The 13,153-nt window shown below is 41.2% G+C and overlaps 1 protein-coding gene and 1 non-coding gene across 2 annotated transcripts; one reads left to right on the top strand and one right to left on the bottom strand.

Annotated features, from left to right (window-relative positions):
• Positions 1-5,481: 5,481 nt before the first annotated feature.
• On the bottom strand, positions 5,482-7,294 carry LOC140817958 (uncharacterized). The gene is made up of 3 exons (XM_073177750.1): positions 6,550-7,294; positions 6,083-6,298; positions 5,482-5,951 (listed from the first exon to the last, which is right to left on the bottom strand). Exons 1-3 carry the CDS (start codon positions 7,292-7,294, stop codon positions 5,482-5,484), a joined length of 1,431 nt encoding a protein of 476 aa, XP_073033851.1.
• A 5,475-nt stretch (positions 7,295-12,769) lies between these two features.
• LOC140818872 (small nucleolar RNA R71) lies at positions 12,770-12,875 on the top strand. Its single transcript, XR_012115103.1, has one exon. It is a non-coding gene; the product is annotated as a small nucleolar RNA R71 (small nucleolar RNA).
• The last annotated feature ends 278 nt before the right edge of the window (positions 12,876-13,153 follow it).

The following is a 13,153-nucleotide window of genomic DNA, read 5'->3' as shown; positions in this document are numbered from 1 at the left end:
ATCTACAAATAATAAAAATAATCAACACCTTTTAATCTATCAAATCTCGTTACACCCATTCAAAAGATCATATTTCACAAATCACAAGATTTTCTTTTGTTTCAACTCAAAACTCAAACACTATCAAAAAATATCAACAAGGAGTGTGAAACTCAAAACATACACTTTTCAAAGGTTTATTTGGCTTAAGGACCCATGATGTTCATTCATCAATTTTTTCTTTTTTTTAAACGCTTCATATGCTCGACTTTCATATATTTTTTTTACTAAATGTTGAACGATTATTGTTCAATCAATATGTTTTTTCAAGTTTATAACGTAAGTTCACGAATCTCGGCTACAATAAAAGTTCAAAGAATAAAAAATAAGATAAAATAAAAAAATTTCTCATGTAGTGCACTGACTCAGCTCAACTTTCCACAAATTATTTAATGTAATCATCCTTCAATTTTGTTTTTTCATTTCCCCACTTTCAAACATTACTTTCTACACCATATAAAACCTTGTTTTTCACAATTCTTTTGAAACTCCACCAAATCTTTTTTTATCCTTCAACACATGAGAGTTTTCTTCTCTCTATTTTTTTCAGCGGTAAATCATGTATGGGCTAACACAATGTATTCGATACGGTGCTTGAAGAAATCACGAATATGTCTAGTTGTGTGCCATTGCACACATCATTCGAATTTTGTCAGGCTCAAAAGGAGTTATTAGGGATAAGAATGATGTATCAAGTAGACTTATCGTTCGTATTTTTGTTTCAAGGGCTAATCAGAAAATTTTTAGGATGTTTCTATTTTCTGTTTTTGCAATGAGTTCACCTCTCACCAATTCATAGTCAATTTGTATAAATCTGACCAAAGTGCATAGATGATGTTTTAAAATATCAATACAAGTCTAGTTTGTGTCTAAATCTTTCCATCGCCACTACAAATCTTCTCTTTCAATTCTAGGCATGAAACAATTTCTTGAGTGATAAAAATCTAGCTATCCGTGCCTCAAAAAATAATCACATCCCATTTAAAAGTGCTGCTAAGTGTTGTGACGTAAAACAATATTGATGATACCAAAACTTTCTCTGGGTCTGGTGATGCAATTCTTCAATCCCTAAAAACAAACAAGCTCAAAAACAGAATCATGCCTTCGATTCGATGAAAGAAAGAATGCCGCGTTGTTCCAAAAACAGAATCATGCTCTCGATAAAGTAATTGTTGTAATATTCAACTCTAAATTACGAAAAACTTAGCAACAAATATTAAGAGGATAACAATCGATCTCAAATGAACCTTAAAAGAACTCGTCTTTGACAATACGATTGAAGAACAATCGACAAAAGACTCAAAGTTTTAAACTTTGATAGGTTTGATTTGAGAAACACACAAAGGTATATACTGTCACGCCCCGAAACTCGGGATTGACACCGACGTTGTTTAACAATCACACAATCGAAACAAAAAGCCTTTGTAGCACAGTGTAAACCGAAACAAGTTTATAAATCATAATTCCAATGAAATAACGATTGTCTTTACAATACCGAAATCTCAAAAACGACATAGTTTAATTGCGGAAACGTAAAACTAAATTAGAAATTCAACTTAATCTAAAATCTTGAAGTCTCGCATTCACCAGCCCCAAAACTGATCTGATTCCTCCTCCTCAATTTCCTTCTCGGATTTCTCTGGGACATGTTGTAAGGGGGTGAGTATTTTGGGAAATACTCAGCAAGTGGGGGATATCGAACACAACATAAAAATTTTACAACATTTTCGAAAATAACATATAAATACAACATGCTTTTCATAATCGTAACATCATATTCGTATCATAACAACACTGCGAATTTTCACCTTTATTGGTTTACTGACGTCAGTCCCTAAGTTTTAATCGTCTAAGGGGGCGAGGCCATAAAACGGTTCTATCCCACCGTTAAGGGCCATATATTGGAATTCCACCTATTTTCAGGGAATCCTCACAGTGCCAAACATAAACGTGCCAAAATTTCATAAAATCGTACCGAATTTTTATTTTTGTTCTTTTATAAAAACCGAAAACATGTATGCACAAATCCGAAACTTTAAGTTTAAAAACAAGCCCACTTACAATAAATATTGGTGCTAAAACGTGGTTGCTTGGCTTTGGGAATGGATCACTTAACGTTCCTCGTCCGGACAGCGCTTCGGTTCGATTTTTAGGCAAGCTTCGGGACGATTTTCGGGCAGAGTTTTGGCTAGGGGAGTTGCTGAATTTTCTAGAGTTTCAGCAAGAATTTCGAAATTTAGGGTGTAGGGAATGCTAGACTTGATGTGGTATTTATAGGGGAGGAGAAGTGAGCTAAACTTGGTATTCAAATCTTACCAATAATCATGCCCAATATCATCAATTTTGACTCCAATATCCTTGCCCTTTTTCGAAAATTGAGTTACCTAGGTTGTGAGGTTTTATTCCCTAATCCATTGCTCTTGATTTGGCTTGAAAACATGGTTGCTAGATGGGAAGGATTTTGAGCAACATTTGGGGATTTGCTTCCAATCAATCATGTATCAACCCATCACAATAATTAGTCATATAATCTTGTAGGATTCTCGAAAATTGCTTGCAATATGTTGCTTCAATCTTCTAGATTTTGTAGGATATCTCAATCTTGTAAATCCCCTTCCCATATTTTCGAAATTTGCGAGTCTTGGTTCTAATTTGATTGACTTGGCAAAAAAAGATTTCAACATGCCTATCTTATTCTAATACAATAAAAAGAATCTTATGCTAATAAAAATTTTCCTTCCAGATATTAATTACATTATTGCAAGATTTTCGGTTCTCACATCCCTCCCTCCTTATGAGAAGTTTCGTCCTCGAACTGGAGTTGACTTGATCTCCAAATAGGTAGGGATATTCCTTTCGCATCTTCTCTTCAACTTCCCAAGTTGCTTCTCACTCTGTGTGGTTGGACCACTGTACCTTGACGTAGGGAATGATACGTAGTCTAAGAACTTGTTCTTTGGTGTCCACAATTCTTATGGGGACTTCTTCGTATTTCAGTCCTTCTCCCAAGTTCCCTTCGACCGAGAGCGGTTCTACTTCTAATACGTGACTCGGGTCTGGAATGTACCTCCTTAGTATGGACACATGGAACACATTGTGGATTCTTGACATGTTTGGTGGTAGTGCCAGCCTGCATGCTAGCGTGCCCACTTTTTCCAAGATATCGAATGGTCCAACATATCGAGGGTTCAGTTTCTCGACTCTACTGAATTGGACAACTCCTCTCATAAGATAGACTTTCACATAAGTCTTTTCGCCCACATTGAACTTTACAGGCCTTCTTTTAAGATCTGCCCAGCTCTTCTGTCGGTCTTGAGCTGCCTCGAGCTTTTCCCGAACGATTTTAACCTTTTCACTGTCATCTGCACAAGCTCGGGTCCCACTACGGCTTTCTCTCCCACTTCATCCCTATAAAGTGGTGATCGACATTTCCTCCCATACAGAGCTTCGTATGTTGCCATTCCAATGCTGCTATGATAGCTGTTGTTGTAGGCAAACTCAATTAAGGGTAAATAAGTGCTCCAGTTACTACTGAATTCAAGAGCACATGCTCGCAGCATATCTTCTAAGGTTTGGATGGTTCTCTCCGTTTGCCCATCGGTTTGAGGGTGATAGGCCGTACTTAGGGTCACTTTCGTTCCCATGGCCTCTTGAAAGCTCTTCCAGAAGCGCTAGACAAACCTCGGATCTCTATCGGATAAGATGCTCACTGGCACTCCATGCAGTCTCACAATGTTGTCCATGTACAGTGAAGCCAACTTGTCGAGATTGTAATTCATGCGGACAAGTAGGAAGTGTGCAGTCTTCGTGAGCCTGTCTACGATCACCCATATACCGTCATGGCTTTGCCTAGACTTTGGCAATCCTACCGTAAAGTCCATGGAAATATGCTCCCATTTCCACTCGGGGATTTTCAGAGGTTCCAGTAATCCTCCAGGTCGCTGGTGTTCTGCTTTGACCTGCTGGCATACCTGACATCTGAAGATGAATTCAGCTACATATCTTTTCATGCCATTCCACCAGAAATTATTCTTGAGATCTCTGTACATTTTTGTACTGCCTGGATGGACTGAGAATTTTGACTTGTGCGCCTCTGCCATTATCTCTTGGCGAAGTTTATCGCTGTCGGGTACACACAGTCTCCCTTTCATCCGTAGGATCCCCTTGTCATCAATCTCGTGATCTTGAGACTTCCCTTCTCTGACTTGATCCTTAAGTTTAAGCAGTACCGGGTCTCTATCTTGGTTTAACTTGACGGTCTCCTGCAGACATGGCTGGGTTGAGAGGGAAGCTAGAGTTATCTTGTCTGGGCCTTTCCGACTTAGCGCATCAGCCACTTTGTTTGCTTTACCCGGATGATAGCTTATAGTCAAGTCATAGTCCTTCAGAAGTTCGATCCATCGCCGTTGTCTCATATTCAGTTCCTTTTGGGTGAACAAGTACTTGAGTCTCTGATGGTCTGTGAAGATATCACATTTAACACCATAGAGGTAGTGCCTCCAAATCTTTAAGGCGAAGACAACCGCTGCCAGCTCCAGATAATGAGTAGGGTAGTTCTGCTCGTGCGGTTTCAACTGCCTTGATGCGTAAGCGATAACCCTTCCTTCTTGCATGAGTACGCATCCTAGACCGTCCCTAGAGGCGTCACTGTAAATAGTGAAATCTTTATTTCTGCGGGCAGGATCAACACTGGCATGGATGCGAGTTTCTCTTTCAGTGTCTGGAAACTCTTCTCACAATCCTCATTCCAGATGAATTTAGAATTTTTCTGCGTGTGTTTCGTCAGTGGCACGGCTATCGAGGAGAACCCTTCGACAAACTTCCGGTAGTAACTTTCCAATTAAAGAAAGCTTATGATGTCGGTGTCGTTCTTAGGTCTCGGCCACTCGGTAATTGCCTCTACTTTCCTTGGATCCACTGACACTCCTTCTTTCGAGATAACGTGTCCTAGAAATGACACATTTCTTAGCCAGAATTCACATTGGTGAACTTAGCATAGAGCTTATTCTCTCTTAAGGTTTGTAGAGTAAGGTGAAGGTGCTCTTCATGGCTCGCCTTGTCAGGAGAATAGACGAGGATGTCGTCGAAGAATACCACGATGAGCTGATCCAAGAATGGCTTGGATACTCTGTTCATCAGGTCCATGAATGCTGCCGGTGCGTTTGTCAGACCAAGAGACATCACTGTAAATTCATAATGTCCATATCTGGTTCCAAAGCCTTTTTTGGGGATATCTTCAGACCTGACCTTCAATTGATGGTAACCTGTCCTCAGGTTCAGTTTAGAAAAGATGGCTGCGGCTGCTCCTTTAAGCTGATCAAACAGATCGTCTATCCAAGGTAAAGGGTACGTGTTCTTGATTGTGATCTTGTTTAATTCTCTGTAACCGATGCACAATCTCATACTCCCGTATTTCTTCTTTACGAAGAGTACTGGAGCTCCCTAGGAGGACACACTCGGTCGAATTTGCCTTTTATCTAGCAATTCTTGGAGTTGTTCTTTTAGCTCATTGAGTTCGGCTAATTCCATTCTGTAAGGTGCTTTAGAGATTGGAACAGCACCGGGAACCAGATTGATCTCGAACTCCACTTCGCGGTTCGGGACCGTCCCCGAGAGTTCTTCTGGAAAAAAATCTAGGAACTCTCTCACTATCGGGATGTCCTCCAGTTCCAGCTCGACTTCTTCTTTTACTTCACTGACCATTGCTAGGTAGATGTCTTCTCCGGATTTCATGGCTCTCCAAGCTTGAGATGCGGAAAGTAGCGATTTCCGTTCCTTGAATATACCTTGGTACACGACTTCCTCCTGATTCGGAGTTATGAGTTTGACTTTCTTCCCTTTACAATCTACTATTGCATGTTCTTGGCTAACCAATCCATCCCTAAGATGATGTCGAAATCGACCATGATCAACTGTATCAAGTCGGCGCTAAAAGTCTGATTACTGATACTACTCTTACAATCTCTGTAAATTTCGTGAGTTTCAATGGCCCTACTTGTAGGTGTGGATATTCGAAAGGGCTCATGTAGTTTCTCGGGCTTACATCCTAACTTCTTAGCAAATCTCTTAGACATAAAAGAATGTGTAGCACCGCAGTCAAATAACACATAAGCAAGCACTTGTTGAATAAATATGGTACCTGACACGACATCGTTCGCATCGTCTGCCTCCTCTTGCGTTATGGCAAACACCCTTGCATTCGTTTTGTTCTCCCGTGGCTTATTGGCATTCACCCCTGAGTTTGACCTGTCTCCTTTACCTGGTCCAGTTGTTTAGTTGGTGGCGTCTGGACATTCTGCCATATGGTGTCCTGGTTTCCCGCATCCAAAGCAGACACCGCTCGCTCTACGACACTCTCCCAGGTGTCGTAAGTGGCATGTTGGGCAAGGCTTAATGGCTTGGTAGTTTGTGGCAGGCGGAGGCCCTTTTGATGGTCCACCAGACTGGTTAGGCCTTTTGAAAGTCTGATCGTTACGTGGGGATTGACTACTCATGGCCTTTTGTTCTTACATTCCTTCTCCCTGTGTTGGATATCAGTTTCAGCTCGGATAGCTGCGCCCATCAGGTCGGAAAAATTCGTCGGTTGGTAGACGACTAGGGCGGATTGGATCCTGCTATTCAACCCCTTCTTAAAGCGGTGCAATTTCAAAACTTCATCCGCCATGATTGCTGGAGCATATAATCCAAGGGCATTGAACTGGGAGGTGTACTCCACAACAGACATGTCTGGAGTTTGACTGAAATTTTCAAACTCACTCAGTTTCTGCAATCTGACCTCGGCTGGATAATACTGTTTCAGGAAAGCTTCTCTAAAACGTTGCCACGTGATTGGTCCTGCAGCTGTCATGGCTGGCGAAATTGCTTCCCACCACTTACCTGCTCGATCATCCAGGAAGGGCACTACCACGTCCACTTTCAGTGCATCCGGGACTTCCAACAGCCGCAGCTGAGTCTCCACGCTTTTCAGCCAGCTCTGGCTAACTTCAGGTCGGCATCTCCACTGAAGGTTTGAACACCTGTTCTTGCGAAGTGATTCGTAGTGGAACTTAACTCCGTGCTGTGGTGGATGTGGTGGTGGTTGATTGGCGTTTGGGTTCACTAACCCTTGCAGTGTTGTCGCCACAATCATGGCTATAGCCATCAGGTCTGCTTGGTTAAGACTGAACCCAGGTGGTGGTCCATTATCTCCTTCGTTGGCATTGTTGTTGTTAGCGTAGCGAGGGTTGCGGTTTTGTCTTGGAGGTCTACCGGCCATTTCCTACAATTTTTAAACGTTTCTAAGAATTTGCGGAGCATAACGACATGATTGAATAAATAAGTTATGCTGGAACAATTGAGATAAGTAAATAAATATAACTTTATTAAATTTGAATAATGAGGAACAACTGGATGGAAACAAATAGTACTGAATGAAAACAAATCGTGCTGAATAACATAGCAAAAATGATAAAATAACTCCTAGTAATAAAGAAAGGTCACTAAGACAGCCTAATCATCTATCTCTCCGTCGCCAACTGCTGCTATAGTCTCATCTATCTCTATCGGCTCCACCTCTTCCGGTTCCTCCTCGGGCTCTTCCTCTTGCAGTATTTCCACCATATGGGTGAGCTGGGCGTTCTCTTCCATGAGCTGCGTCACTTGTGCCTTAAGTCCCTGTATCTCCACATCAGCCACGTCCATCTCGTCATTCCAATGTTGCTGATACTGCAGATGGTGCTGTTTCTTCTGCTTGATTTGGTCCTTCAGTGCTTCGACTTGCTGGGTCAGACGTTGGTTCACATACACAAAGCTGTTCATGGCCTCACCTGAATTTTCCAGTCTTCTCTTGCCTTTGGCATTCTGCTGTTTCTCTTCCTCCAACTCCTTGCGATAACGCTCCGTATCCTCTCGTAGCTTCCCATGTTGATACTTGCACTGTTCTATGACATCTCTTAGGTGCATGTTATCACCTCTAACTACCTCACCCTGATAGATAGACTAGTTAAGGCGGACACGAATCTCCTCTTTCTCAGCGGATAAAGTCTCGACCTCCCTCTTCCTCTCACTCAGTCTGGCTCTAAGTCGCTGAATCTGACGGGACTGATAGTGAAGGGAAAGATCCTTCAAACGAACGGCTGCTTGGTTACGGGTGTGGGGTCGCATGGGCGTAGATGGAGACATTTCCTGAAATCAAAAATGGAAATGCTCAGAATCGGAAAAAGACAATATATAACAAGAGACAATATGCAATATATATGAAAATTTCAAAAATTACATAAATTTTTTTTCCAAAAATGGAAAGTTTGGAATTAGACATATGAGTTCGAAGCATATGTCGAGAGGATTCCATAACAATCGACGGAATCGAATTTGGTCTATTATGAGAAGTTATAGGATCTACGAATTTTTCCAAAAACGGCAAAAACGACGTTTCCGAGGCCTAAACGAAGGAATTTCGCGATTTCGACCCCTACCACACAACGAAGGGGTGAAAATCGCTCGTCGGGCCGTTTCGGAGGGGATATCATCGGCCTTTCTCAAAAATTCCACCGATTTTTTTTTTTGTAAAATTTTTTCTCATTTTTCCGCAACTGGATTATGAACCTGGCGGGTCTGATACCACTTAAATGTCACGCCCCGAAACTCGGAATTGACACCGACGTTGTTTAACAATCACAAAATCAATAAAAGGGTTGACCAATAAAAGCCACATTAAAGTACCTTAGATGTCGTCCTTGTTGGTCCAAAATAACCACCCACCTCACGGTCATGGCAATGGTTGAGAATTTGACCAAACTCTTCCTTTGCAACACATCTTCTTATCATGGAATCTGCACAAATTTTAAACAAAAATGGTTCCTCACAAAAATAACGCTTCACGTCAGAAAAGAATTTCTTTCATCGGTGAAACGATAGATTGGGTGGTGGTGTGCCCGTGATAAGAAAGTTAGCAAAGTGTGCATACCAAGGATAGTGTTTGTGAGGCCCGGGGCCGAAGAGGGCGGGGTGATCGCCGGTGCCATTAGTTGCACGGACAATGAGCGGCTCCTGGCAGGCTTCTAGGTGGAGGGAACATGAATGAACCGACCCACACGGGAATGAGAGGGATTCCGAGACTGTTCAATATAATGGACTGTACAGTTGAAGAGGGTTTAAAAGATTTGATTTGTACTACTCATATCACGAAGGTGCATCTTCTTTTCGGTAGCTCATCACATAAGAACTTCAAAGTTAAGCGTGCTTGACTCGGGGCAATTTTGGGATGGGTGACCTCCTGAGAAGTTTCCTAGGGTGCGTGTGAGTGAGGACATAAGCACGCTGGAAAGACTCGTCTTGATACAGTGAGGACAGTCTTCGAATCTGGGACGTTACAGTGTTTCACCTCAAATAGATGCTCATCAGGAAAGTAGTCATTAATGGCATGATCTACACAGTCAGTACTAATCAGCTCCAATCTAGACAAGTGATCTGCTACCACATTCTCAACACCCTTCTTATCCTTTATTTCTAGATCAAATTCTTGTAACAATAAAATCCACCGAAGTAAGCGTGACTTTGCATCTTTCTTAGCAAGTAAATATTTAAGTTCAGAGTGGTCTGTATAAACAATGACTTTGGACAAAATAAGATATGAATAAAATTTGTCAAGCGCAAATATCACTGCTAGTAATTCCTTTTCAGTTGTTGCATAATTCAATTGAGCCTTATCTTGGGCCTTACTTGCGTAGTAAATTGTATGAAATACCTTATTTTGCCGTTGGCCAAGCACAGCTCCCACCGCAGTATCACTGGCATCACACATGACCTCGAAGGGTAGATCCCAATCCGGTGCCACCAAAGCCGTCACCAATCGCTCTTTTAAATCCTCGTATGCCTGCAGACAGTAAGAGTTAAAATCAAACAGCACATCTTTCATTAGTAAAGAAGATAGAGATTTGACAATTTTTGAAAAATCTTTAATAAAATGCTGATAAAAACCGGCGTGACCTATAAAACTTCTAACTCCCTTTATGGATGTCGGAGGTGGTAAGTTCTTGATAGCTTCGACTTTTGCCTTATCCACTTCTATTCTATGCTCTGATATTTTGTGCCCTAATACTATGCCTTCTTGTACCATAAAATGACATTTTTCCCAATTCAGCACAAACTTTGTCTCATAACATCTCATCAACACCACCTTCAAATTCTGCAAATAGTCATCAAAAGAAGGGCCAAATATCGAGAAGTCATCCATAAATATCTCAAGGAAAGTTTCTATCATGTCATGAAATATAGCGGTCATGCATCGCTGAAAAGTGGCAGGGGCGTTATACAAACCAAAGGGCATCCGTCTAAAAGCAAAAGTGCCATAAAGACAAGTGAAAGTGGTTTTCTCTTGGTCCTCGGGCGCAATCATGATTTGGTTATACATTGAATACCCATCTAAAAAACAAAAAAATTCATGACCCACTAACCTCTCAAGCATTTGATCAATGAAGGGCAACAGAAAGTGATTTTTACGGGTAACATCATTTAATTTCCTATAATCAATGCACACACGCCATCCCGTGACTGTCCTAGTGGGTATTAATTCGTTTTGTTCGTTTGTGATAAACAGTAATCCCACCATCTTTCGGCATACATTGAACAGGAGTTACACATGCACTAATATATATAGGAGTTTGATAGTTTATGCTTTTACTACCTCTTGCATCTTTGGATTCAATCTTCTCTGAGGTTGCACAAGGGGTGAGTACTTTTCTTCCATCAATATCTTGTGCATGCAGACTGATGTATCTATCCCTTTGATATCCTCCACTTTCCATGCAAATGCACTCTTGTGCGCTTTCAAGACTTTCAACAGTTTGTACTCCATCACATCTGTCAAAGAAGAAGAAATAATCACAAGAAGTTTATTATTCTCACCTAGATAGACGTATTTCAAATGTGGAGGTAATGGCTTGAGCTCCAGAGTTGGTGGCTCTTGTAGGCTTGACTTCTGAGGGAACAAGTCTCTTCGATCTCCCAAGTCCTCTAATCTCATCTTTATTGGACTCTTCCATAGCTGGTTGACATTGAGGTATGCCACTATTTCGGCTTTCTCTGCATCCAATTCGTCTTCTCTTAATTCAGTAGTGAAAGTGGCTTCCAAAGGGTCCCTAAGAGCACCCTGCACATAGTTAGACACAAGAGAATCAAAAGCATCAATTCTATAACAACTATCAGATTGTAGTGTGTGCTTAAGTGCATTAAAGACGTCAAAAGTAATCTCCTCTTCTCCCACTCTCAATCTCAACTTCCCTTCTTGCACATCAATTAGAGCCTTACCAGTTGCAAGGAACGGTCTCCCCAAAATCAAAAGGCATCTCCATATCCTCCTCCATGTCGAGCACCACGAAATCTGCAGGAAAAATGAATTTGTCCACTTTCACTAGCACATCCTCAATAACTCCCCGTGGATACTTGAAAGATCTGTCTACGAGCTGTAAAGACATTCTCGTTGGCTTAGGTTCTCCCAATCCAAGTTTCCTAAACCCAGACAAAGGCATAAGATTAATACTCGCACCAAGATCCCATAAATCTTTATGAAAAACAACATCACCAATCATGCAAGGAATAGAAAAACTCCCTGGGTCTTTAGGTTTCGGTGGGATTTTGTTTTGCACCAAAGCGGAGCAATTTTCAGTTAGATTTACCGTCATGTGATCCTCCAATTTTCTCTTATTTGCTAAGATATCCTTCAAAAATTTAGCATAACTAGGCATTTGCATCAAAGCATCAGCAAAAGTAATATTGATATGCAATTTGTTAAACACCTCAAGAAACTTACGAAATTGCATATCAAGTTTTGTTTTTTTCAATGCTGCAGGGAAAGGAGGATGTATAACAATTTTTGATTGTGCAGTGGGTGCTGGTGTAGTGTTAGAAGACTTAACTTTGGATGTCTCAGTATATTCATCCGGTACTTGACTTCTTTCCTTTTCCTTGGACTCTAAAACTTTCCCACTCTTCAACTCGATAGCCTTCACTTGCTCTTTTGGATTGGTCTCTGTGTTACTTGGCAAGGTGCCTGACTCTATACTTGCTATCATCTTTGCTAATTGTCCAATCTGATTCTCTATCCCCTTTATAAATGCATATTGGTTTTGGAGTCTAGTTTCGATAGATGAGATGAACTTAGACATCATCTGCTCCAAATTATACTTTTCTTCTCTAGGGGGGGGGGGGGGTCAGATCTATACATCGGTTGTTTACCATACAGTTGTCCTCCCTGTGGTCGATTCTGAATGTTTTGACCACCCCATGAGAAGTTTGGATGTTGCCTCCATCCAGGATTATAGGTGTTCGAATACGGATCATTTTTTGGACGGTTTTGGACTCCCACTTGATTCACTGGTGCCTCTTCTTGCACATAGAAGGGATTGCCATCTTGATAGTCCTTCACAAAGTGTTCACCTCCACATTTATCACAGAATATCTCTTGAATACGCATAGCCGTGCCACCCATATTCAAGCCGTCCAATTTCCTGTTCAAGACATCAAGTTGCGCAGTAATAGCAGAAAGGTCAGTTACCTGGTGAACTCCCTCACTTCTCCTTTGGTTGTTCCTTTCAGATTGAGGATGATAACTGCTAGCAGCATTTCCTCCAATAACTCATATACTTCCTTAGCAGTTTTTCTCAATAAGTTCCTACAAGCAGCAACATCTATCATAGTACGATTAGGAGTGAGTAAACCATAGTAAAAGGTTTGAAGGACTAACCCAAGTGGCAGTTCGTGATGAGGGCATCTTCGTAATAGATCTTTGAAATGCTCCCATGCCTCATATAAAGACTCTTGCTCGAATTGAGCAAATGTGGTGATATCTGTCCGCAACTTCATTATCTTAGATGGAAGAAAGTATTTAATGGGAAATGCCTTCACCATGTCCTTCCATGTGGTGATCGAACCTACAGACAAACAATTTAACCATGCTTTAGCTTTGTCACGTAAGGAGAAAAGAAATAAACGCAACCTAACATCATCATCAGAAACTTCATTAAATTTAAAAGTATCGCAAATTTCAAGAAAATGTGCGATGTGAATGTTTGGGTCATCTACTGCAGATCCTACAAACTGGACTGTATTTGAATCATCTGGATTATAGCTGGATTGA

This window comes from Primulina eburnea, chromosome 17 (genome assembly GCF_022965805.1).
Source record: "Primulina eburnea isolate SZY01 chromosome 17, ASM2296580v1, whole genome shotgun sequence".
In the NCBI taxonomy this organism is placed as follows: domain Eukaryota; kingdom Viridiplantae; phylum Streptophyta; class Magnoliopsida; order Lamiales; family Gesneriaceae; genus Primulina; species Primulina eburnea.
Note: the sequence above shows the minus strand (reverse complement) of the source record. Positions and strands in the feature narration are given on the sequence as shown.

Coding starts and splice junctions, on each gene's coding strand:
- LOC140817958 (XM_073177750.1), bottom strand. CDS start 7,294: ATGGCCGGTAGACCTCCAAGACAAAACCGCAACCCTCGCTACGCTAAC. Junction 6,299..6,549: donor CCAACACAGGGAGAAGGAAT/GTAAGAACAAAA, acceptor CAACTGGACCAG/GTAAAGGAGACAGGTCAAAC. Junction 5,952..6,082: donor ATTTGCTAAGAAGTTAGGAT/GTAAGCCCGAGA, acceptor GACTTGATACAG/TTGATCATGGTCGATTTCGA.